This window comes from Nuphar pumila, chromosome 5 (assembly GCF_984573655.1).
Source record: "Nuphar pumila chromosome 5, dmNupPumi1.hap1.1, whole genome shotgun sequence".
NCBI lineage: Eukaryota > Viridiplantae > Streptophyta > Magnoliopsida > Nymphaeales > Nymphaeaceae > Nuphar > Nuphar pumila.
The window spans coordinates 135,484,314-135,511,837 of NC_143253.1; the positions used below are offsets into that span (position 1 = coordinate 135,484,314).

At 38.3% G+C, this 27,524-nt stretch overlaps 1 protein-coding gene and 1 long non-coding RNA gene across 2 annotated transcripts; both read right to left on the reverse strand.

The window, feature by feature from the left end:
- Positions 1 to 170: 170 nt before the first annotated feature.
- Positions 171 to 27,360, reverse strand: LOC149838900 (DNA-directed RNA polymerase 2B, chloroplastic/mitochondrial-like). The gene is made up of 20 exons (XM_090008342.1): positions 27,354 to 27,360; positions 25,342 to 26,258; positions 23,781 to 23,987; positions 23,481 to 23,614; positions 23,035 to 23,101; positions 22,573 to 22,631; positions 15,379 to 15,496; positions 8,166 to 8,279; positions 7,900 to 8,031; positions 7,378 to 7,794; positions 6,659 to 6,709; positions 5,568 to 5,638; positions 3,778 to 3,862; positions 3,323 to 3,475; positions 3,168 to 3,242; positions 2,979 to 3,068; positions 1,854 to 1,901; positions 1,438 to 1,552; positions 1,035 to 1,138; positions 171 to 860 (listed from the first exon to the last, which is right to left on the reverse strand). Exons 1-20 carry the CDS (start codon positions 27,358 to 27,360, stop codon positions 750 to 752), a joined length of 3,075 nt encoding a protein of 1,024 aa, XP_089864468.1. The 3' UTR covers positions 171 to 749.
- LOC149838901 (uncharacterized) lies at positions 12,184 to 13,167 on the reverse strand. Its single transcript, XR_016432002.1, has 2 exons — positions 12,700 to 13,167; positions 12,184 to 12,418 (listed from the first exon to the last, which is right to left on the reverse strand). It is a non-coding gene; the product is annotated as an uncharacterized LOC149838901 (long non-coding RNA).
- Positions 27,361 to 27,524: the final 164 nt, after the last annotated feature.

Here is a 27,524-nt window from a genome sequence, read left to right on the forward strand (position 1 = left end):
AGAAATTAAGAAATTTCCAACTCTTAATTTGTTTTCCTTTTTTTCCCTCTCAATTCATCATTTCATCCTTTTCATGGATGAAGTTCATGGATCCTTTAGTGGTACTCGAAAGCTCACACACACACACACACACAAGCAAACAGGGGGGAAGCCACAAGAGGAAGAAAAAATTCCTCAGCTAAAAAATAGGGGATCACATTATATGGACTAATTTTATTACAAGTGGTCTCATCAACAATGTCCAGTATGAACCACACACCCATCAGTACAATGGAACCATCCATAATTGTAGACGTTACTGTTACACTCATCCCCTCAAATTAGGCTCACCAGCACAATGGCTTTAATGACGGATGCTACAGTACATGAATTTCTATAAACTGCACGGTAGCAAGCCATAAAAATATATCTTTATTAAATTATTTATAAGAATGAATATGAAATAAACATACACTGAATGCTTTTATTCTCTTTCCTGGATTTCTTTGTTAAGAGAGCTTCCCTCTGGAAGTTGATTCAGCTCATGACCGCTGTACACTCCTGCTTCGCGAAGTGTGCTGTCCCAAAGCTTTTTCCTGATGTTTTCCCATTGACATCAATGGGGAAGGTTTGCCAACACCGAGTACCGGTGCACCACATGCATGACATTCAAAGGCACCTTCCATGCTGAAACCCACCAGTATCATGAAATGGACGCCACCTTGAAAGTAATCCCATCCATGGAATTGAAGTCTCCCCAAGATACAAAATCAGTTAAAGAAATAGGGAGATTCAAGCACCTCTTGCAAGTCAAAGTCACCTCTATCTGGTAATGGAGGGAACACAAGAGTAGGAAAAGATGTTTGAAAGCTCTCTAACAACTGCACGAAGCAAGCAAAAGCACGATACCCTTTATTTAGAATAGACGTGGAAAATGGCACCAGATGCATGCAGCAGCAGCATGCTTCCCCGCACGCACATGTATGTGTGTGTGGAGAGAGAGAGAGAGAGAGAGAGAGAGAGAGAGAGAGAGAGAGAGAGAGAGAGAGACTTACGTTCTCAAGGATGGGCATGCTATAAAGCTCAACGAATTTTAATCTGAGAATGCGGCTCATATCATCAACATCACATGCATGTGTCCAATATGAATCATGCACCCCTACAAATAAGCAGGCATGAAGATTATAAAAATAATAATAATGAAAAATAGAATGAATACTTCTACAAAGGGAACAATTGTTTCGTTCAATATAAACAGATCATTTCTTCAAAACAGAATCTGCTAAACAATTATTTCAACCAACTGAATTCATGGAAACCTTCAAAATTCTGGTAGAACCAGTCTCTTGACAATGCCAGAATAATAATATTTATAAAAGTCGTAGTAGCAGTAGCAGTAGCAGTAGCAAGCACAACAACAATGGTTCATCAGCAAAAGAATCAGATATAGTTGTATACCTGCAAAATTTAAGCCCGCAAGCTTGCAAGCAACAGCTGTCATCATCATATGTGAACCATCAAGGGAGTGAACAAAGTTTGGTGGAAAAGCAGTCTTCTGCCGTTTTACCAAAACCTGAGACCACAAGCATCAATAGAAAAAAAATGGCAGAAGAACAAACACTAGAAAAATTCAGTCATTACAAATGAAAATAATGTTAACGTTTCAAGCCGAAAATAACAAAAAAAACAAAAAGTTTATTTAAAGAAAAATGCAAAGGACAAGATTAAACAAGAACTGCACTTGCAGCACCCATGAAAACATTCAAAAGTCTCTAGCAGCTATCTAAACGATTCACGAACTTTTAAGAAATATTTATCATGCAACATGGACACAAGTAAACTAGTGCCAGAATAGCATTTACACACCAAGGTACCTTGTTGCTCTCCCTCTGTAATGCCAGAACCTGAAGGGAAGTTCTCACCTGCAATTAAAAGAATGATGATGATGAAACTCTCAAAACTGGTGCAACATATCAAACTAAAACAAAAAGGCACCAGCAATGAAGGTGATTGAGCTTGAGTTGAACTATCAAAGGCATCATCTGCCCAGACCTCATCAATAATCAAACAAGAGCGACCTAAGTTCTACAGAAAGAAAAGATAAAATTGATTAACCCTTGAAAAGTATTGTTAGAATGTTCAGTAATGCATTTCATGTACCAAGAAGCACCTTTTGGGGTATTTTTTTTTCAAAACTAGCAATGATGAAAGAAGTTTTCAACTTTGTCGCTGTGGTAAAAAATACTATTATGCAATTAAGGTGATTGAGCTTGAGTTGAACTATCAAAGGCATCATCTGCCCAGACCTCATCAATAATCAAACAAGAGCGACCTAAGTTCTACAGAAAGAAAAGATAAAATTGATTAACCCTTGAAAAAGTATTGTTAGAATGTTCAGTAATGCATTTCACCAAGAAGCACCTTTTGGGGTATTTTTTTTTCAAAACTAGCAATGATGAAAGAAGTTTTCAGCTTTGTCGCTGTGGTAAAAAATACTATTATGCAAATTCTTATGGAGATCCATTTAACATAATTGTTTGCCAACACGAGACAATTAAAATACTTATTAACATAATTTCATGTTTAATATCGTTTAATATTGTTTCAAATTCTTATCTTAATGGGCATGAAATCTCAAAAGACTAAATTTGTACTATTTGTTGTCAGCTTTTGAAATGCTCAAATTACTCCACCCAACACATCAAACATCAGGAATGTGAAAAATGTTAATTCCTGTCATAACACCAAAGAATTCATCAAAAACCCATCATACGAATTAATGAGCAGTTTAGTTTTCATAGCCAGCTCTGTCAAATAATCAAAACCTCAAATTTTGTGAATTTAGTGCAAAAACAGGGTTTTTTCTGTTATAAGCTATTTTTTCATATAAGCTACTGCACGTCAGATGAAAGTTTTCAGCAATTAATAAGGGAGAAAGATTTCTTCAATCAGTGGAGACTTCCTGTCAACTGAAAAACAAAAAGAGTTAAGAAAGTTACAAGATGCCTCGACTGTTTCCAGTATGGCTGCACAACTGGAAGCCCAAGAGGAGTGGTCCATCTTACTGGTTCATTTTCTGAAGCAATCACCTGTCATGAAGCCAACACCAAGTCACATCAAAGTCATGAGTTGCTTCCAGATAGCAAATCAAGAAAACTAAAAAGAATAGATAAACCAACAAACTTCACCTTGGCACAGTCACCAAGCCAAGACATGATACTACGCGCAGCTTGGAACATCTCTTCCAACGCAGACAATGTAACCTGGAGTCAGAAAAGGATTAGTTTGTCTCACACAGAGTATCAGGATAGCTGGTTAACTCGTTAGAATATTGCTCCATTACTTTTGCTGCATAGCAAGCTGCACTAAATAGGAGCTTGTCATCAGTAATGAAGTCACGCTCTTTCAATCTTCTTTTGATCTGGTCACGCGCACCAATATAAGTAACTCCATAAACTGAGGTCATCACTGTCTGTTTTACCAATTTGCGGTCCACCTATTTGACAATTGCACATCCAAGTATAAGACATTGATATTTTATATCTAGCAAGATCAAGAACCCTGTAGATGGGACAGCTTCAATATTTCAAGTTACAAAATCTCTTAGTTTTGCAGAGAGGAAGGGCTTTTTCAAGAGTTGCCTCATGCAAAACCTTTTCATAGTTCATCATCTGAAATAACTGATCACAAACGAAGGCAAAATAACAAGATCAACAGTATTGGGAAAGGTTCCCAATGAACATCTATATAGGTCTTAATTGTAATGCCCAAACAACTCCAGGAAAATGAATCACCAACCTGATCAATTAAAATACGAGCAAGTAGAGAAGTTGGATGCACAGCAGGATCCTTCTTTGAATCTCTTACCACAATTTCCATCACTCTGCAAGTTGCATGTCCAACGTAACACATCACACACAAAAAAAAATCACATGGACAGGAAATAAATCATTTTCAAAGCACCCACAAGTAGAAAAAGGATGACGTGTAAGAAAACAATGAGTCTTCAGACCTCACTCAAGAGGCACAAATCACACCCACAAATGGTCCAAAGCACAAAAACCACTAAGGGCTTATGAAGAACGCAATTACAAAGTGCACAAGTCCACTATGGGACAATCCAAAAAGCACTAAGGCTTACACAAGCACAAGAGTGCATACAATATCAAAAGAGAGACAACACTTAAAAATAATGAATTTATTCATCAAGGAACTTCAAAGAAGCTTCCAATACAAGGGGTTTTAAGCCCTTATTTATAGACAAGAAGAGGCCAAGTGGGAGCCTCCAAAATAGGCATTGGAAGGCTCCCAACGACTATGTGGAGGCATATACAACAATGCCTTTACATAAAGAAATAGAAAATACAAAAATTAAAAAGAAGAATAAATAAAAACCTATTTTCTAACTTGTACAAAATAACCAAAATGCCCCTGGGGGGAACCCAAATTATATATATATATATATATATATACTTAACAGCATGAACTGGGAAGAAACCAACAGGGATGCCCACGTGGTTTGGGGAGGGGATTTTCAACAGCAGAGACATCCCCATGTCTGGTGTTCAAAACCCTCTGTGGGCATCTCTTGTGCATAAGCCAAAGCAGCAAGCTCCTGGGCAGGGGAGGGGAGGTGCACAGGGTTTTACGCTGCCAGGCATGGTGACAGTAGCTCAGCAATGCACCCAGCACGCCAGGTCTCCAGGCCTGGCACTGGTTTCCCCAAATAATAAATCAAAAAAAGAGTTTGCCATTTTTGTGTTGATTCCAAGTTAACTCTCATTATTTAATTAAATTAACAAAGCCAGAGAAAAAACAGACTAATTGAGTATTACAATTTGAGAATCGGATAGAAAGAAATAAGTATCATAAATTACAATCAGTAACAACCTTCTCCCAAGGAAAAACATCAGTGCTTGTTGTAGAGCATATTACACACATTCAGTCATCTGCCAGTGCATACTTTCTTTAAAATACATTGATCTCAGTGCTTGTTGTAGAGCATATTACACACATTCAGTCATCTGCCAGTGCATACTTTCTTTAAAATACAACCGAATAAACCATCTATAAAAAGATCTATGACTCCATAGAAAATCAAGCTAACAGAAAATCCTAAGTATAATAACTAATTTATATTTCAATGCTTTTATCACAAAATATTGATTCTATTTAAATAAAAATGACCCAAAAGTATACTAGAAAACAGCCGATAAAATTCACTTATGCTAAGAAACATTACTAGAAAACCAACATTTCTATCGTCTTCTTAGTTCAAGCTTAATAGTAATACATACATACATACATACATACATACATACATACATACATACATACATACATAATTTAGAATTGTATAGAGAAAAACCATAAGCAGATGTCACAATAACACAGTCCTATATTCATCATTATCCTTATGTCATTTTAACAGCATTTCAAAAATTCACTGAGGAAAACTCCCTTTCCCATTACCAAAAGGAAACTCCTTTTATCAACCCTAAACTGAAACGAAGTGTAATCATCTCTAGAATCTAGAATTGAAATGACATCCCCACAATGTCACCAATTAAATAGGATAAAACAAATACCTTGCAGCTATACCCGAATAAACATCTGTTGGTTTCTCCCCAGAAACTAGGTTCACTGAAGCCGCCCCCAACTGGATACAAGCAGTTCACCGAAATAAAGAATCATAAGTTGGAAATGTAAATACAAATATTGATAGTATCTGTTACATCAAGCATATATTTGTTCATTCATTGTCTTCATTAACAAGCAAAATACATAACAAAACAATGGGTTTCTGAAAAGTAGGAAAAAAATTGGAAAGCTGTAGAAGCAAATGACAGAGTTAACCACGAGATAAAGTTATAGCATATTCTATTTCTAGACACTATTTGATCACTATATGTCCCATTATTATAGATTCAACAGAGGAAATAGCTACAGGCATACACTCAAGAAGACACACTTTAAAAGATCACACACTTGAATGTGATGAAACTCCACTTTCATGCATTAGTATTCCATTGCCATATAATCAACTAAATCCAAAAAACACAATGACATGGTCAAACAATACTATATCTTGCAAAAAGTTGTATCTAACAGTCTGGTACCCTTTTCTCCTCTTTTTTTTTCTGAGCACCAAAAAGGAAAACTTAACAGAAAAGAAACAACATTAAGAGAGGAAACAAGGACAACAAGCTGCCAACATTCACCAACCAACACAAAAAGAGCAAAATAAAAAGGTAACACTCTGAAGCCAATTGTTTATATAGAATCAGATCAGCCAAAAGTGGTCACAAACTTCTGGCACCATTTTCTCTTCTTCTTCTTTTTGAGAATCAATAAGAAAAATTTGCATTAATAACAGAAGAAAATGATAAAAGAAAGAAAACAAAGATGAAAAGATGTCAACCTTCTCCAAACAATATACAAAGAAAAAAATAAAAATAAGTAGCTAATGTTCTGATACCAAATGTTTTCAAATAAGACCAGATAAGCCAAAAAATGCTCCAAAATGCAGAAAACATTTACAGAATCATCATAAGAAAGAAAGTCGAGCATCTAAAGACACAACTGACAAAAATGAGATCTTGGTGATGTTAACATCCAAAGGACATCAGAGACAAGGAGCTGGGCAAATAAAAAATGCAGACACAAGGTAGAAACTTACCCTGTCTCGCCCCAAAGCTGCATAATGCTGTAAACCATTGCACGAGCCGTCCTATGAATAAACAGTTTCTCATTATCATCATGCTTTAAGTATTACATGTTAGAAACTAATATGGTGACCATGTAAAGCCAATGAATGTCAAAATAAACTAATAGATACAAAGATGGATGGTATAATCAACTAAGGGAGTCACATAACCAAATTATTAATATATAAATATAATCACAAGGCACCTGCACACTACGGTAATGTATCTGATCATCTTGTCTCATACTTTTCACATGATGACAGGGGAGAATACTCAGTCCTAATCCAGGATAACTAGTTTTCCTTCACAAATACTTAGAAGACTTATTGGAAAGGAAACTATGATCATAAGGGACTTCTGCAAAAAGCATCCATTAGAATGATTGGTCATATTTGTTTTCTTTTAATGCACTTCCGCATCTATGTAGGTGCATGGCAGCCTCTACCACATACTATCAAATATTACAGAAAAGCAATAAATGTTGTCATCCTCATGTGTATGATACAAGAAAATCAATTCATGACACCACCAGTCAGTCACAAACCCTATCTCTTGCTTCAATCATGTGATAGAAATATTTATCAGGATTCAGCCTCTAATCCAATATACCAGTTAACAATACTCTAAAAAATGGTAGTTGCAGCCCTCAAATGTATGTTTTTCTTCTATATGCTACTAATGGAGAACTCACCAGGTGAACAGGAATATGTGAAATAGCATCTTCTGGAGAAGAGCTTTTTAATGCCTCAGAAAGATCAATACAAGCAGCTAAGCATTGAAATGGATCTTCAGCATTTAACCACCACTGCCTTCCTTCAATAGGTCTTTCTGCCGAATCAAATATATCTGCCAAATGATTCTCAACGAATGTCAACCGGCCATCAAACGAAAGTTTGTCCACACCACCTCCATACAGGTTTGCCAAATGTATCTTTAACCAACACAATCCAGTTTTGCCAAGTGGTTTTCCTTCAGCAAACTCCAAAATTCCACGGCAAAGATCTGAACCAAGATGATTTAAGTGTGGGTGCATGGGATAGGCACGCCCACGAAAATCTAGATTATGCGGGTAGTAAAAGCCATCTTCCTTTCTCATTTTCCTTGCCACCTGCTTGAGTGCAAGGCCACATTTCATTAACCAAAACCAAATTCATAGAACAAACCAACATACAAGATATAAGGTATTCTAGGGCACTCGTAATGGATATCTTACTGAAAGCTTAAGTTCTATATCACATCTCTGAGCATGCCTCTCACAATTTTCCTTTTTCACCTTTTTGACACTCCACCGCCACCGTCGCATATGTGCTTCATCTTCAGTGCATGGTTTCTCAGGTAGAGGAATCTGCAATGAATTCTAAAAGGTTAAAAAATGAAAGCAAAAGGATGGCCACCAATAGAGGGGGTGCAAACCACTTAATTCAAACAAAAAGAAAAGCAAATCAAATAAATGTATTCTGAATAAATAGACTGACTCACATCACTCCGATCTACCAACCCAGCAATAGGTCGCCCACTTGCCCATAAGCTATCTATCACATCGAGCACTCTTTTGTTCACCCTCCATTTTGTGCTTCCAAGAGTATCAAGGGCCTGGACAATTTCACTTTCATGAGCAAGTACTCAAATTGGAACTCAACTCTGCAAGATAAAACCAGAGGCAAACTTAAAAAGGAAATGCTAAATGATAGAGTTACTCATGCCTCATAGCAGGTTGAAGTATGAGTCTTGGTTGGGCTGGCTTTGGATGATAGTATAGTTGGCCACAAATAGAGGTTTTTGATCCTAGAGGGCAGCAAGCAATTTATAATAGTCGCTAATTAGCTGGTTTTGATCTTTTATTTACATGTTTCAATAACTGCTAAATTACCAAAGTATTAACAATATCTTGTAGGTACATAGCCAATACATGATATGGATGGAAAATGCTATGTTGAAATATACAGGCTTTTGACCACAGCCTTGCAAACTCAATACACTTAAAGAATGCTGGCCCCAAAATATAACTGAACATGAACCTCTTATCCAAAATCTAGATGGGATCATATTCTGTATATTTACACTACTGATACATCTACAACTAGCAAACAGTGAAGATATTGTGTGTGGCATCAGTCATTCCTAATCAAAAACAAAGAGCTAAGGAAGAAAAAGTCAAACTCAATAACATTCCACATAACCATAATCATGCTTTTGTAAACTGTTATTCCAAAATGGAGGTGTCAGACTTACTCAACAAGCTATCTATTGATCATACTGACATAGATCCATGACCCCATCAAGAGAGATTATCTAGCCTGTGAGCTATGTCACATGGGTGTGGGTGCGACACGGGTGCGGCGCAATTTCAAAAATTTTGGACACGGGGACTCGGCTATATATATTGTAATGAAACAAGGTACAATAGAACAATAGGGAAACAAACACAATGCCAACAAAGGGCTTTAATAAACTCACTTAAAGTTGGTCACTAATGGACCAAATACAATCTCAAAAGAGATAAAAATACCAAACAGCACAAGAGGCATACAAGCCTATAAGATGGAAAAAAACTCTAGAGAAAACCCTCAAATGCTTCTAAAAGCATTGAAGAATAACAAGGGAGTGAGGCTCTATTTATAGAGCCTCACTCCAACACATGGGAGGCAGTCCAGCTCTTTGGACTGCCTTCCAACAGTCATTATTATGACTGTTGGGTGGCAGTGCAACGTCTAGTTGGACTGCTGCCCAACAGTCATATTTTGACTGTTGTGCACAACAGTCATATTTTTTACTGTTGTGCCTAAGTTGTATGGCAGTTTATTTATTTATTATAATGTTAAATTACATTTCAGTCCCTAGTGGACTGTACTATATGATAAAAGACAAAAATACCCTTATTGGGTATTTGGATACAATTTTATTTTTAACACTCCTCCTCAAACTTATGGGGAAATCACCGAAAGTTTGCTAAGAAGATACAAAAATTGAGGTAGTGGAAGAGCTTTGGTGAAGAAGTCTGCAATCTGAAATTCGGACTGGACATATGGCAATGTAATGGTCCCCTTCAAATATTCTTCGCGAACATAGTGACAATCCATCTCAATGTGTTTTGTTCGCTCGTGAAATGTGTGATTGTTGGCTATATAGATGGCACTTTTATTATCACAGCATAACTTTGAAGGTTCTGAGACATCAACACCCATATCGGAAAGTAGTGCTCTCATCCACACAACTTCAGTGGTTATGGTAGCCATTGCCCTGTACTCAGCTTCCGTAGAGGATAAAGACACTTTCTGTTGTTTTTTGCATCGCCAAGAAATGAGAGAATCACCTAAAAACACACAAAAGCCAGTAGTTGAGTGACGGTTATTGGGATCTCCTCCCCAGTCAGAATCAGTGTAAGAAATAAGACTTAAAGATGAGAAAGAGGATAAGAATAGTCCTTTAGATATAGTTTTATTGATATATCGAACTATTCTTAATACTGCACTCATGTGGACGGTTGTGGGCGCATGTTGAAATTGACTTGCAGAATGTACGGCATGCGCAATATCTGGCCTTGTAATGGACAGGTACATCAACGATCCAATAAGTTGTCGATAAGGGGTTGGATCATCTAATAATACTCCATCTTCAGCTCGCATTTTCGCATTTATTACTTCAGAAGTATCAGCATATTTTGTGTCTGTGATTCCTGAACGCTCAACAATATCAACTGCAAACTTGATTTGAGATAAAATATATCCTCTTGGTGAGTAGGCTACTTCAATTCCTAAAAAGTATCTCAAAAAACCAAGATCAGTCATATCAAAAGATTTTTTAAGCAAAATTTTAATATCTTCAATTTTCTTTTGATCATTCCCTGTGATGATCATATCATCAACATACAAAAGAAGAATGATCAATGAGGTACCTGTAGATCTCACAAAAAGAGCAGTGTCAGTGTAACAAGATTTAAATCCAAGTTTTAATATCGTACCACTGAACAGATCATACCATGCTTTAGGGGCTTGTTTAAGCCCGTATAGGGCTTTTTGAAGACGAAGGACCATGCCTTTTTCAATAGACAGACCAGGGGGAGGATCCATATATACTTCTTCATTTAAGTTTCCGTTCAAAAATGCATTTTTAACATCTAACTGATATATCGGCCATTTTCGAATGGATGCTATAGCAACTAGAGTTCTGACTGTAGTCATACGAGCTACTGGGGCAAAGGTTTCTTCATAATCTATACCATATTCTTGAGAATATCCTTTTGCAACAAGTCTTGCTTTATATCTCTCAAGAGACCCGTCACTTTTTGTTTTAATTTTAAACACTCATCTACACCCTATTGTCTTCTTTCCGATAGGAAGAGGTTGAATTGCCCAAGTGTGAGCCTTGTTTAATGCATCTAATTCAATTTTCATGGCTTCAACCCATTCGTTTATATTTTTGGCCTCGTTATAGTTGGATGGTTCATGATAGGAATGAATGGCTAGAAGACATGCCCTGTAGTTTGGTAAGGATTCATATGAGACAAACCTACTTGGAGGCCTATGTGTTCGTTCTGACCTTCTAACACTAGTTTCTTCAGTATTTGTTAATTGATTATATCTGTCAAGGGCACATGGATGCTCCCCAGTATTTCGTCTAGAGTATTGACGAAGATCTTGAGATGGTTCACTACTTGAGTCATTAATAGACTCGAAGGTTTCAATATCATTACTAATACCTTTATTGGGTAACAAATCAAATAAGAAAGCATACTCGGATTCTTTCTTAGGAACTTCAAAATCAAATCCACTGTCATTTTCTAGAAAGGTAACATTTCTAGAAACATAGAGTTTATCATTTGTTTTATCATAACATCGATATCCTTTTTTATTATCAGCATAACCAAGAAAGACACATTTTATGGCTTTAGGAGAGAGTTTGCTATATTTTTCAAGAAGCACGAAGCATTTACAACCAAATACCCTTAGCCTTTTTAAATCAGGAGAAATTTTAAAGAGTTTTTCAATAGGAGACTTGTTTTCCAAAGTTTGAGAAGGCATTCTATTTATCAGATAAACTGCGGTTAGGGCAGCTTCAGCCCAAAATTGCTTTGGAATTTCTTTTGAAATAAGTAGGGTTCTAGTAGTTTCAATGATATGACGATGTTTTCTTTCAAAAATCCCATTTTGTTGAGGTGTCCTAGGGCATGATTTTTGATGCACAATTCCATGATTTTTTAGATATAATTGAAATTCATTTGAAAGAAACTCTCCCCCAGAGTCGGAGCGGAAGACTTTAATATTTGTTTTAAATTGATTTTTAACTAGATTATGAAAGTTTTTAAAACATGAAAAAACTTCGGATTTGAGTTTTAGAAAGTAAATCCAAGTATGTCTACTAAAATCATTTATAAATGTTACATAGTACGAATAACCACCTTTTGACATAACAGGGGCGGGACCCCACACATCCGAATGCACTAATTCAAAAATTTTATGTGTCACAGAGGTTCTAGACCCAAAAGGTATCATTTGCATTTTTCCAAGTATACAATCTTCACATACAAAATTTTTATCTTTACAAAATTTTTCCAAAAATGAAAAAAGAGATAATTTGGATATACTTGGGTGTCCTAATCTTTTATGCCAAAGATCTATATTAATGTCTTTGACATGATTACAAAACGAGTATTTTGGTAAACACAGGAAATCCATGTAGTAAAGGTCTCCTCGTCTATGGCCTTGCCCAATCAGCTTCCCTGACTGGAGATCCTGCACCTAACACGCCTTAGATGAGAAGAATACTTTACAACCATAGTCAACAATTTGAGAGACCGAAAAAAGATTCAAATTCAGTTTGGGAATGACTCTCACTTTTGGAACAAAGAATTTTTTTGAAATATCATCAAGGTTTCCTAAGCTTTTGACTTTTAAAGAGGTACCATCGGCAGTTGACACACATGAAAAATATGATTTAGTGCAATCAGATAATAGAGACTCATTATGAGTCATGTGGAAAGAAGCACCTGAGTCTAGAATCCAAGATGTCTTACCTGGAGGAGACGAGGAAGAGATGGCAGCTCCGGATGTAGAAGGTGCAGCCTTAAGAAGTTGTGAGACGGCTTCTGCTATTTGAGCAAGATTTAATTCATTGAAGCTGCCCCCTTTTCTTGATTCTTGAGGTTCTTCACTTAAGGCGGTCACCTTTTTAAATTTGGGACATTCCGGTCTTATATGTCTGGGTTCCTTACAATGATGACAAATAATTTTTCCTTTGTATCCTCCCTTGTATCCTCCTCCATTGTGTCCTCCATTGAACTTCTTCTCAAAGTGAGGTGGTTTATATGTTTTCACAAAATTTCCGGGCCTTGCCATGGCAAGGACCTCATCATTAGACTTGTGCATTCCAAGTCTTGTCTCTTCTTGACAAATTTGAGCAAGGGCCTCACTTATAGAAGGAGAAGTGGTCCTATGAAGTAAGGAAGATCTTACTTGCTCAAATTCCGGTCGAAGGCCATAAAGAAAGGAGAAAAAAATTTCTCTTTCGATTTGGGTCCTTCTCATATCAATAGCCGAACCTTCCCATTTTGGTTCCAACATGGTTAATTCATCCCAAATAGGAGATAAAATACCGTAAAAATCTCTTACACTTTTATCTCCTTGTTTTAAATTACGTACCTTATCTTGGAGATAATAAAGTCTAGTCATATCCTTTTGGATAAAAGTACTTCTTAGAAAGCTCCATGCGTCACATGTCTTCTTGAATTTGATGATATTGGTAGCGATCTTGAACTCCATGGTATTCATAAACCATGAGAGTATTTGTGCATTGCTTGCCTCCCAATCTTCCAATTTATTTTGGAATTCTTCCAAGGCTTTTTCTTTTTCTTCTTCGGACAAGGCTTTGACTTGATCTCCTTCTCTTCTAGTCAATTTGAGTTGTGGTTCACTAGTAGAACCACTAACAAAACCCCATAATTTTTTTCCTTTGATATGATTCTCCATAGCCGTCGCCCACATCAAGTAGTTGTTTTCATTGAGTTTGTAGGTGATGACGGTGGTGAACTCTCTTTCTCCCATAATGAATACTTAAGTTTAGACTAGAGGAGATAGGGAATGATCACTGATCGAAGAACACTTCCTTCACGAGATTCTCCTTCTTTCAAGAACCTCGCTCTGATACCATGTAATGAAACAAGGTACAATAGAACAATAGGGAAACAAACACAATGCCAACAAAGGGCTTTAATAAACTCACTTAAAGTTGGTCACTAATGGACCAAATACAATCTCAAAAGAGATAAAAATACCAAACAGCACAAGAGGCATACAAGCCTATAAGATGGGAAAAAACTCTAGAGAAAACCCTCAAATGCTTCTAAAAGCATTGAAAAATAACAAGGGAGTGAGGCTCTATTTATAGAGCCTCACTCCAACACATGGGAGGCAGTCCAGCTCTTTGGACTGCCTTCCAACAGTCATTATTATGATTGTTGGGTGGCAGTCCAACGTCTAGTTGGACTGCTGCCCAACAGTCATATTTTGACTGTTGTGCACAACAGTCATATTTTTGACTGTTGTGCCCAACAGTCATATTTTGACTGTTGTGCACAACAGTCATATTTTTTACTGTTGTGCCTAAGCTGTATAGCAGTTTATTTATTTATTATAATGTTAAATTACATTTCAGTCCCTAGTGGACTGTACTATATGATAAAAGACAAAAATACCCTTATTGGGTATTTGGATACAATTTTATTTTTAACATATATATATATATATATAAAGTGCACAGTCTGTAACTGTGCACACAGCACAAACACTGTGACTGTGCACACAACACAGTCTGGTTATATATATATATATTCTTTTTTTTTAGTTTTTTACCCTAAAAATGGACAAATATAGACTCGGTCAATGTTGACCGAGTCCAAAACATGGACGGACTCAGCCCCGGTGCATTGGCTGAGTCCGACTCTTCGTTGACCGTGTCCGCCCCGTATCCGAAGCCGCACCGATGTCGGGGCATGTCGACGCGGGTGCGTCGACCCCCTAGCCGAGTCCGTGTGACAACCTGTGAGGTAGCCATTCTAATATTTGGAGCAAGGACAATATGGAATAGATCAGTAACTACCTATGACTATGCCGGCCTTTTAGACCATGTGACCACAAATCATTTTATGGTTAACTTTCAAACAAGGTGTTTCATAAAGCAAACCACCTTTTCGCTCAAAGAAAAATGTTTATTGAGCAGAGCTAGGGTAAAACAAATAGACCTGGTAAACAAGCCAAATGAACCGAAGGCAAACACGAGTTGGCTCATGTAAAAAGAAAACATGTATTCTAACCAGTGAAATTGATGAGATTTGAACCCTAAACCTTCTTTTTGAGAGGCATCTACTCTAACCAGCTATACTATATTACTTGTTGTGACACATTACCCTTAAAACCTGTATTCAATCTACACAAGCTCCCTGGAGCCAAATATTTGTTCATGCTCGACTCATTCAAGGTAAATGAGCTGCCCGTGGCTCGACTCACCAGCTACACAAACCAAGGATGAACAAGTTCATAAGGAGCCGAATCAAGTCGATCCACAAGCTGCTTGGTTCATTTCCCACCCTACAAACGAATATTTATATGGAATATGGATTCTTAGTTATTATACATGTCCAGTGAATAAATGAAGCGATTAATGGGAATGTTCTCTGTCAACAATTGAAAACCCTAACCTCAAATACTTTCTTCAATTGCTCCTTTGGAATACTTTTAAGTGCAACACGTTGTTGCTTTGCTCCGTGAGTGCGCATAACATAAGAAGGCAAGAACAGGTGCCCACCCTTGTAATACCTGTAAATCAGCAAATTAGTTTATAATTTGAATGATGAACTCATAGAATCAAGTGATTATGCAGTGGTTACATCAAATAATTATCGACCTTTTGATTTAAATGGCTAAAAATTAGAAGGAAAACTTTGCAGAGACTGATCTCAATCCATAGAGTAAATGACAGCTCCCAGCTGGCACTTCCCACAATTTTTTGTCCACAGTATACATATACATATATTATTAGCAGTGTTCAATTGATTGAAATGGCTAAACACCCTTAAAAGCAATAACATTTTTTAAAACAAATGGCTACTTTTTGGGGTAGAGCTTTTTTTTGGAGGGAAACAAAAAGTGACAAGATGTAATTTAATAATTTGAATTTGAAAAGTGAAAGTATCTTTTTTTACCCCAAAAAGTAACAATTTATTTTCAAAAAATGCCATTGCTTTTAAGGGTATTTTGGTCATCCATCAGTTGAATTGAATGCTGCTAATGTTAATACAAAAGGTTTAATATCTATGTCACAGGGATTCGACTAGCAGGGTGCCGCACCCGCGTCGACGCGACTCGACGCGGGTGCAGGTGCGGGTGCGGCACCGGGTGCGGTCAACCCGATCCTGAGTGCGTTGACCGCACCCAGGGTCATTTCGGTCTATTTTTGTTTGGATTTTTTTTTTAAAAAAATAATAATTTGCCCTACGAAATGGGCTGCAGAATTTAAAAAAAAAAAATTCTGGACAGCTGTTTGCTGCTGCTGCTCTTGTTTTATAAAGGGGCACTTGTGTCCACAACATCTGACGAGCTTTGTTGGCATCCCATGCTATTCCTGCCTCCAAACAATTAATTCACAGCGTTGGAAAACATACGGTTAACTTGGAAATGATGATCCATCTTCCTCAAAAATTAAAACCAAAATTCAAGAGCCTTTTGAAGTCTTTATGCTTCAACCAACCAAATCCTTTTTCGTCAAGGATTTTCTCTCTCCATAATAAATGATAATGGTGGTGGTAGAGTAGAGCCTTGGTGGCTATTAGTATTCACTTTTCTCCTGACGAGATGGGTGCTCTAGCCGTAGCCTTGTGTAGACCTCTCTTTTCCACATGTCAAATCCAATAAATTTCTTTTAGCTGTCATCTGTGTGCAACTGTATATAAAATGAAATTTGAAGAACCCTAGGCAGTGGCGTGGCAGTGGCGCCGTAGGCCTCGTGAAGACTCTCTCTCCAACAAACCACGTCAAACCTTTCGCTTATATTTTTTTTGTGAAGATCAAGGAGTTTCAGACATGATTGAATCATGACAGTCAGCAGAATGCAGCAGGCTGGGTCGATCAGATTGCCAATCCTTTCGGTTCATCAATTTTGTCCCGTTGAGCTAAAGTACACAACAAGCAGAACGTGGGTAACAAGTCTTCAAACAAACACACCAGCAAAAAAAACTGAACCCCAACCCGCGCCGGGGGAACCCCCGACCCCTTTCTATATATATATTTATATTTTTGCCCCTGCCGCACCCTGTAATGAAATATGCGGAAAAGCAAAAGAGTGCACTAAGCACTTACAACATTTACTAATGAACAAACAAAGAAGGGATAATACCCAAACCCACAAGAGACAACACAACATAAAAATATAAATGCCTCTTATTGAAAGAGAGAGAGCTCTCAAGAGTGAAAAATACAAGAGGGGTTCACCCCTATTTATACACAAGAGAAGGAGAGGGAGAGAGCCAAGAGGCCTTAAAAGGAGAGCCACCTAGGGGGCTCCCCATGTAGTCGTTGGGAGCCCCCAACGGTCACAAATGTGACCGTTGGGGGCCCCATCAACTACATGGTGGGGCCTCTTTTGTGTGAGCAAAAAAACAAAAAATAAAAAATATATTTTACAAAAATTAAAGAGAAAAATAAAATAAGAAAAACAAGTACCCCTATCGGGTACTTGTGAAATGACAGAAATACCCCTATCGGGTATTATATATATATATATATATATATATATATATATATATATATATATATATATATGAATTACATATATTTTAACACCCTCCCTCAAGCTTTACGGGGATATAACCGAAAGCTTGTTAAGGAGAAACAAAAACCGAGGAGCCGCAAGAGCCTTAGTGAAGAAGTCCGCCAACTGGTACTCTGATGTGACGTAAGGTAGTGCTATAGTTCCTCTTAGGTATTCATCCTGAACGTAATGGCAGTCTATCTCAATATGCTTAGTACGCTCATGGAAGGTGTGATTGCTTGCAATATAGATTGCGCTTTTGTTGTCACAACACATCTTCGAAGGAGTAGAGATGACAATGCCCATATCACTGAGGAGGCTTCTTAGCCACACAAGTTCCATGGTTGTAGTGGCCATAGCACGATATTCTGCTTCCGTCGAGGACAATGATACTTTGTGTTGCTTCTTGCATCTCCACGAAATCATAGAGTCACCTAAGAAAACACAAAAACCGATAGTTAAGACACGGTCATTGGGATTTCCTTCCCAATCTGCATCAGTATAAGCAATTAAATCAAGTGACGAGGCAGAAGAAAGAAAAACTCCCTTAGTTATGGTATTTTTGATATATCTGACAATCCTTAAGACTGCACTCATGTGCACGGTTGTAGATGCATGTTGAAACTGACTGACAGAGTGGACGGCATGAGCAATGTCTGGCCGTGTGATGGATAGGTAGGTTAGAGACCCAACAAGTTGCCGGTAGGGAGTAGGATCCTCGAGAGGTGTTCCATCTTCCAACCTTAATTTTGCATTGATGACTTCTGGGGTTTCTATCTTCTTGTCATCGGAGATACCCGATTTGGAACAGATGTCAGCAGCCAGTTTCATCTGAGAGAGAATGTACCCTCGAGGAGAGTACGCCACTTCAATTCCTAAAAAATATCTTAAGAAACCAAGGTCATACATATCAAAATTTTCTTTCAAAACCTTTTTAATATCATTAATGCCTTGCTCATCACTTCCTGTGATGATCATATCATCAACATAAAGTAGTAAAATAACTACAGAAGACCCTGCACTTTTCACAAACAAAGCAGTGTCAGTATAACATGAACGAAAATTTAAACTTGTCATTACATTACTAAATCTATCATGCCAAGCCTTTGGAGCTTGTTTTAAACCATATAATGCCTTTTTAAGTTTAAGAATTTTATTTTTACCAATACATACTCCCGGTGGGGGATCCATGTAAACTTCTTCATTTAATTCGCCATTTAGAAATGCATTCTTAACATCAAGTTGATAGATAGGCCATTTCTTTACAGACGCAATAGCAATAAGAGTCCTAACACTAGTCATTCTAGCAACAGGTGCGAAGGTTTCTTCATAATCTATATCATATTCCTTAGCATATCCTTTAGCTACTAATCGTGCTTTATAACGTTCTAATGAACCATCACTCTTGGTTTTAATTTTGAAGACCCATCTACATCCTATTGATTTCTTTTCAGTGGGTAACGAAGTTATTTCCCAAGTTTTTGCTTTTTCAAGGGCACTAAGCTCTAAGGTCATGGATTCAACCCATTGGGGAATATTTTTGGCCTCATTATAGTGTGAAGGTTCATGAAATGAATGCAACGCAATTAGACATGCACTATATCTAGGAGTTAGGGACTCATAGGAAACAAACCTATTTGGAGGATTGGAGATCCGACTGGATCTCCTTAAAGATGTTTCTTCAATGTCGGATCCTTGAGAGTATTTTTCTAAGGCACTTATCTGAGTTTGTTGACCACGCCTAACATATGTTTGGATTGGTCTATTATTCTCATCTATAGCATTATCAAGAGGAATTTCCTCTAGGTCATTCAAAGACTCATTAGAGATTTCCTCTTCTTGAGGAGTCTCATCTTCTTGAGATAGAAGATCAAATAAAAAAGTATATTCACTTTCGTCAATATCTTTAGTTTTCACAAAACGATTTTCATTTTCCAAAAATGTTACATCTTTGGATACATAGAGTTTGTTAATTTTCAAGTCAAAACATCTAAAACCCTTTTGATTTTCTCCATAACCCAAGAAAACGCATTCAATAGCTTTAGGAGATAATTTGTCCCGTTTATGAGTAAGGACAAAACATTTACATCCAAAAACTCTTAATCTATTGAAGTCAGGTGTTCTTTCAAATAATTTTTCGTATGGAGATGTATTTTGTAAGGATGAAGATATCATTCTATTTATTAAATAAGTTGAGGTTAAGGCCGCTTCGGCCCAAAAATTCTTTGGAATTTCTTTGGAAATAAGGAGTGTCCTAGTAGTTTCCATGATATGTCTATGCTTTCTTTCGGCCAAGCCGTTTTGTTGGGGAGTCCTAGGACACGATCTTTGATGACAAATCCCATTTACTTCTAAATAATTTTGAAATTCATTTGATAAATATTCTCCACCCGAATCGGATCTAAGAGTAGAGATATTACTTGAAAATTGATTTTTAACTATCATATGAAATTTTTTTAAAAACTCAAAGACTTCGGATTTTAAATTGAGAAAGTAGATCCATACATACCTAGTGTAGTCATCGATGAAAGTGACATAATAGGAGTACCCTCCTTTAGACATGACTGGGGAAGGACCCCAAACATCCGAATGGACTAACTCAAAAGGTCTTTTGGATACAAAAGTTCGGTTTGGAAAAGGAGTAGATTTCATTTTGCCAAAAATATAATTCTTGCAAACAAAATGTTTCTCATTACAAAATTTCTTTCCAAATGGAAAGGAGTACATTTTTGAGAAACTTGGATGTCCAAGTCTTTGATGCCAAATATCAATATTTTTATCTTGGACATGGTTACAAAAAGAGTTCATGGGGAGTTTCAAGTTGCTCATGTAATAGAGATCTCCCCTTCTATGGCCTTGCCCAATCAGCTTCCCGGACCGGAGATCCTGTATAGAGCAATCCTTAGTTGAGAAGGAGATTTTACATCCATGATCGCATATTTGAGCAACAGAGAGGAGATTTAAATTAAGTTGAGGTACAACTCTCACGTTTGGCACAAAGAAGTCTTTTGAAAAATTTAAGGTTCCAAAACTTTTAACTTGTAAAGATGTACCATCGGCAGTTGAAACATAGGAGTTTTTAAAGTTATTACATAAATCGGAAAGCTCATTTTCAAGGGGGGTCATATGAAAGGAAGCTCCAGAGTCAAGGATCCAAGACGACATACCTGGAGGAGAGGAGGAAGCTACGGCGGCACCCGAAGTTGATGGAATCTTGAGTAGAGTTTGTAGTGCCTCCGATAGTTGAGCAAGAGAAAAAGAGTCTGTTCCTTTGATTGCTTCCTCTTTCTTTTGAGTAGCTTCTTCAACGGAAGCAACTTTATTTTTTGGTGCTTCATTCAACTTAGGGCAATTGGGTCTTATATGACCCGGTTCTTGACAATGATGGCAAATGGCTTTTCTATAGTTGCCATTATAGTTATTTTGCCTTCCAAAATGTGGAGGTTTGTAGGTTTTCATATGGTTGTCGGGTTTTGATACGGCCAAGACATCATTTCCTCCTTTAATCATGCCAAGACGGGTTTCTTCTTGGCATATTTCGGCTATGGCATCTTCCAAGGGAAGAGGCTTTGATCTATGTAGGAGGGAGGATCTAACTTGTTCATATTCGGGCCTAAGCCCATGTAAAAATTGGAAAAAGTGTTCTTTTTCCATTTGTTCTCTCCTTAATTCCACATCTATACTAGAAACCCATTTTGGTTCTAGTAAGGATAGCTCATCCCATAGAGGGCCAAGAGTGCTTAAGTAGTCCCTAACACTCATTTCTCCTTGCTTGATAGTCCGGATTTTTTCTTGAAGAAAGAATTGACGAGCAAGGTCTTTTTGTGTAAACATACCTTTCATGAAGAACCATGCTTCATTTGCCATCCTAAATTTGGCAATGTTGGCGCAAATCTTGAGCTTCACATTATTCATGAACCAAGCAAGAATCTTGGCATGCTTACTCTCCCAATCTTCTATTTTAGATTGGTGATCTTCAATGGCCTTTATGCGGGCATCTCCTTCAAGAGCTTTTTCTTGATCGCCTTCCATCTTAGTTAGTTGGAGTTGAGGTTCCGGAATGGTGCCCATAACGTATCCCCAAAGCTTTTTCCCTTTGAGGTTGTTTTCCATGGCGGCGGCCCACATCATGTAGTTGGAACCATTGAGCTTGAAGGAGAGATCAATCTTTTGTTCTCCTTCCATAATAACCACTCACAAGAGAATACCAAGGAGAGAGAAACAAAAAACAAATATAGCTACACCACAAGCTATATTAAAAAGAAGAGCATACACAAGGCTCTGATACCATGTAATGAAATATGCGGAAAAGCAAAAGAGTGCACTAAGCACTTACAACATTTACTAATGAACAAACAAAGAAGGGATAATACCCAAACCCACAAGAGACAACACAACATAAAAATATAAATGCCTCTTATTGAAAGAGAGAGAGCTCTCAAGAGTGAAAAATACAAGAGGGGTTCACCCCTATTTATACACAAGAGAAGGAGAAGGAGAGGGAGAGGGCCAAGAGGCCTTAAAAGGAGAGCCACCTAGGGGGCTCCCCATGTAGTCGTTGGGAGCCCCCAACGGTCACAAATGTGACCGTTGGGGGCCCCATCGACTACATGGTGGGGCCCCTTTTGTGTGAGCAAAAAAACAAAAAATATATTTTACAAAAATTAAAGAGAAAAATAAAATAAGAAAAACAAGTACCCCTATCGGGTACTTGTGAAATGACAGAAATACCCCTATCGGGTATTATATATATATAAATATATATATATATGAATTACATATATTTTAACACACCCCCGCACCCGAGTTTTTTGGAAGTGCCGAATCCCCGCACCCGCACCCATGTGACATAGTTTAATATAGACACATGCATGCTTATGCATCTCCCCCCCAACACACACACACACACACACACACACACACATACCACACTGGTATGAGTGCACATGCATGCACACACGCACACACCACTTCTTACAGAGATAAAAAACTGTGGCACAATCAAAACTACAACATTCTCTTTTGAAAATGACACTTGACACAGGAATAAGTTGATCAAACTTCAGCTGAACATTGTAAAACATACCCTGTCCATTTCTTTGGTGGTATCAACATCGGCATGTAAGGTATTACCAAATGCCTTGCCTGTCAAATACAAAAATTAAATGTAATTGATACAAGAAGAATTAACTTCCCTTGCAATTTGCAAATCTAATCATCAACCCACAATGCTAGAGAAGGATGATAAATAGTGTTTATGCAACAGGAATTTTTCCAAAAGTTGATAGGCCAAATCACACACCCTTTTCACAAGGAACATGATAAATTTTCATAAAAGATGCATTGCATGATACTTAAAATTAACAGGAAAATAACACTGTCAATTCCTCAACTATGATTGCTACATGAACTTCACTACAAATTCTATTAAAGTTGACTTGCCAAGAAACCAGTACAATTAAGATCTCATAATCAATAGCAGAGTGAACAGAAGAAAAAAGTTGTCTGTGGATCAAATAAATGAAGCACATGAAAATAAATAACTTACCGTTGCATCAAGCCCTTTACGTACAAGTGGATCACATTCGATAATTCCATATCTCTTGACAGAATTACTACATGCAAGAATTCAACAATCGAATCAGTCATGCACAAGCATATGCATACCTTAACTAAAATTAAGTTTATTGAAACATGTGATAGACCTCGGTGGTTAGACAGTGTCATGACCAGTACAATTAGACTAGTGCGATAAAATTCACAAGACTTAGAAATCCCTAGACTAACCCTGCACCTACTTCATAAGGTGATTCCAAAGGACATTTACATAAAGAAATTGGTGTCCTGGGACACCTAACAAAGTGAAGACCAAGGTGGTTTTGGCCTTTTACTGAAATACTCTTTGATTACATGGATTACCTATCCTTGAAAGGGGGGGGGGGGGGGTGCACAGTCATAGGGTGGCTTCTTACAGGGAAAAAAAAAGATGCTTACTCAGGTTCCTTTTTGATAGTTTTGAACGTGTGCCTGAAAGCAGGGCGAATTTCAGGAGGGCCTTCTGCTAGTTGATTAAGTGGAGGTTGCACATAAGCTGTTTGAATTAATAAATCTATGAGACGGCTTCCCAACTGAAAATATGCACAAAAACAAAAATAAGTTAAAATCTCTGGTAGGAAAAAAGAAAAAGGCAAAGGAATGTCATTTAGTTCCCTAGAAGAAACACACATGGATGCATGCACATGTGTAAATAACACACATAATTTGGTACTACAAGAATGACTCTAGGAAACTGACCTTAGCATGGGAATCTCTACCCCAAGGCTCCATCTCATCTGCTTCCACCAGCAATTGCACATCACGAAATTTCTTCTTTTTCAGCAAATTAGTCACATGTTTCCTGAGAGCCGCCTGGTTTTTGCTCTCATTTTCATGGTTTTCACTTAGAATTTGGTTTTCCCTTGTGGATTTCTTAATTTTCTGGAAAAAGTTATAAATCCTAACCTAAAATGTGTAATTGCCAAAAACTTGATTTCAGTAATAGATCATTAAAGAATAACTGACAAAAACAAAGCTTAAGAATTAGAACCCTAAGCATACCTGCCTGAAGAACACAACATAATGCAGCTTTACAGAAACATGAGAAAAGATCAAGCAGTAACTGTAAGTTGCTACAATGTGTCTGTTTTATTCATTTGAAAGAGAGGCACCAAGATGTCAAGCAGCAACATCTTCTAAAAACAAGGATAGTGAAGTTTGCTAATATGTAGCACATGTGACATTTGGTAATGCCATTAATGAGCATGAGAATCGAGGAAAATCATTTACTAGTACTTGATTAAGCAGCAACTACACATGATCAGAACAGCAGCCACAGAGCACAATCTTATGCACTTATGGTACAAACCATAAGTCCACCAGGAACTCATTCTAAGAAACTATAAAAGCTGCACAATACGTAGATGCTTTTCTGTTAAAATTTATGAAATACATGTAGGAAATAAGATACAAGACTACATCAAACAGTAAACAAGAAAAAACAGACACCAAAACATACAAATAAATGGACAGACCCTAATCCAGGGCATTTGAAAGATTATGTTACAGATGCATCTTGGTCTGTTAAAGCACAGGGACATTGATTTTCCCATTAAAGTGGAACAAATCGTTGGGACAGGAGACATGCCTGGCGCAAGAAATCATTTTCTGGGAGAGGATAGCTATCTCAGGAACAAAGTTTGAAATGAAGCAGGCTAATGAAACAATTGTCTCAGCCCAATGGATTGTTTTACAAGGTAAGCTTTAGAAAGGGATCACGCACTCGCTTCAGACAGTAATCCACTGCCTAATGGAAACCATAAGAAGAAGTTTATCTACAAGTAACAAACCATGCAGCACTCATAAGCAAAGATCCACGGTGATCCAATTTTGACCAGCGAGCATGAATGAGTGAAAATCTATTGAAGTCTCCCCAAGAGAAAACGAGGAGGCAGTGGTTTACAGTCATTTTGCACAATCATGTCAACTGGGGAGTGAGAGACGTCTATTCCAGATTCAGTTCTAACTTTACTTACACAGAATACAGGAGCTAGTTCTAACTGAAGAGACAACACTGTTAGTATAGAATTGGGAAGCTTCAAAAGAACGCCAAGGTAACATACTTAGTTCTGTGACCGGTACTATAAGCTCAGGCATGACCATGAACTGTTTCAAGATTACCATTCCTCCAAAATCTATCGAACTCAACAATTACACAACACTCTTCTTGTTTGGGATACACAGGATTGAACAAGAACCAAAAAATACCAACCATGTTTATGACACAAAGGAAGCACATAAATACAGGAATTCACCTCACCTCCTGCTCGATAGCTTCCCCAATGTGGCACGCTGCGTGAACCAGCCGAACGCACCCATCGTCTTGCCCATTCATCAACAGCACCATCATCTTATGCATCACGATAACCGCCATCATATCGGCCGGCAGGTGTCCGATGAACGGAGCGTATGCGGCCGCCAGGTTCTTCTTCCTCCTCCTCTGCAACTCCTGGTCCTCTTTTATCGCGTCGCGGAACGGCTCGAACCAGCCGAGGAAGAGCGATTTCACGTACGGCAGGTGGGGAGCCAGCTTCTTCTCGCACATCTCCTTGATGAGCTCCCTGTACTCCCTCGCTTCGTCCTCCCACGCCTCCGTCTCCATCTTCACCTGCCTCCTCCTGAGCAAATTATACTTGCTGCTCTCCCTTTCCCTCTCCCTCGCCGGACGGCCACGCTCCTGCACGAGACCTCCCGGAAGCCAAGGTGGGTCGAGGAGGAAAACTCTCGGCGGGATCTCCTCAGGGAGAATTTCGAGAACTCGACGGGCGGTCCACCTGAAACCGTCGGCGGCGGGGTCCAGGACGAGGTCAGCGTCGATGGGGGTGAGCGAGGGAGGGAAATTGGAAGAAGGAAACAGATAGAGGAGGAGATTCCTGAAATGGGAGCGGTCCTCGAATTCGGAAGAGGAGAAGATGAAGGGGTTGGTCTGAATGCATCTGCAGACTGAAGTACGAGGGAAAAGAGGAAGAGGAGGAGAAGATAGCACGCTTCTCCTTCTTCTGCATATCCTGGAGTGATTCTGGAAGGGTGGTGGGCACGGGAGAAAGGCTGCGGCCGTTGAAGCCAGGGTGGAAGGTGGTGGGTCTGAAACTCTGGTCTGGTGGGTGTCCTCTTCTGTATTTTGGAGGAGATGAAGTGGAGAGATGGAGATGGTATTGGTGGGTGAGGGAGGAGGGTCTGTTGCTTAAACCCCCTGGGTTTTCCCTGCCATTGTATGTCACATGGACACGCTCAAATGACACGGGTGACACTGCTGCCTGCCTGCCTGACGTTGAGGGTTTAGAGGGGGGCTAGCATTGTGTGGGGTGGGTTATGTATTGTGGGACACTGTAGGCAGAATTTTTTATGGGGCCCACCATACTTTTCTGTGTGCAACTGGGTGCGTCATAAATGTAAGCCTTTATCTGTTTCTTTTCTTCTCTTGGGGGCCTTTATCAAAAATTCCTTGGAAAATGAATAAAATCCAGTAATTTAAACTTTATCAGAAAAAAATCAATTGACAGATTGGTGTGGTAAACAAGGGGGAGTTTTTCTTTGTTAAATATGGAAGATGGAATAGTTTTAATTTACTGTGGTTTTATTGAAGTGTCATGTCTCTCATAGAATATCGTTTTTTCGTTGTGACAATTGAAACAAATAACATTTATATACGACTGGTAATACTTTTTCAGTAAGTAAGTACACCATGAAGATTTATCCTTTTTTGCTGTCAAAACCCGAGTTAAACCAAAAACCAAAACAGGTTTTTATCGCCAAAAACCTTAAAAAACAGAAAAAAAAAAAAAGAATGCGGGTAGGCCATTCCCGACCAATGACTGGCCAAAAAATGGCACCCTTCATTAACAATGAAAAACATCAAAAAAGGAAAAAAAAAAAAAAGAACCAACGGGGGCTCCAAGTGGTTGGTAGGAGCTGCCAGTACAGGTCTCCCTGTGGTGGGACGTTGCAGGTTCAAAACCCCCGTCGTACGTTGAATGATAACTGGTGGGGGTCTGACTAACCCCAGCTTGCCTTTCAAAAAAAACATCAAAAAAGAAAAAAAAAAAGCTGTTTGCATCCAACTATTGAGAAATTAATGAAACTCTTGCACCATTTTACACTTCTCTTTTTGGTCCAAACAATTGAAACATAGGCCAAAGCTGAAAAATCTCACTTAGGTTATCCAAATGCACACTTAGGGGCTGTTTGCGTCATGGAGCTCCATCCCTCTGACTCTTGCATTCAATCATTCTGGGACAAAACGCGTGGGGGCAGGAGGCATTTTGTCCCCACCCCACATGTCCCGCCTTTGCAAGGCTGAGGGGAACGGGACACACTCATTCGGGTGGATGAGTCGGCCCGCTCATTCAAACGCCCCCTTCCCAGTAATTATGAGTTCGTAGTGCAAGAAGTGATCCCTCAAGAAAACAGCAGGATAACACAGTGAAAATGGTGGAGGATGAA

Excerpts from the sequence above, each read along its gene's own strand:
- LOC149838900 (XM_090008342.1), bottom strand. Across the intron at positions 3,243-3,322 it reads CAGCTTGCTATGCAGCAAAA|GTTACATTGTCTGCGTTGGA; the intron begins GTAATGGAGCAA and ends TTCTGACTCCAG. Across the intron at positions 1,553-1,853 it reads TACAGAGGGAGAGCAACAAG|GTTTTGGTAAAACGGCAGAA; the intron begins GTACCTTGGTGT and ends TTGTGGTCTCAG.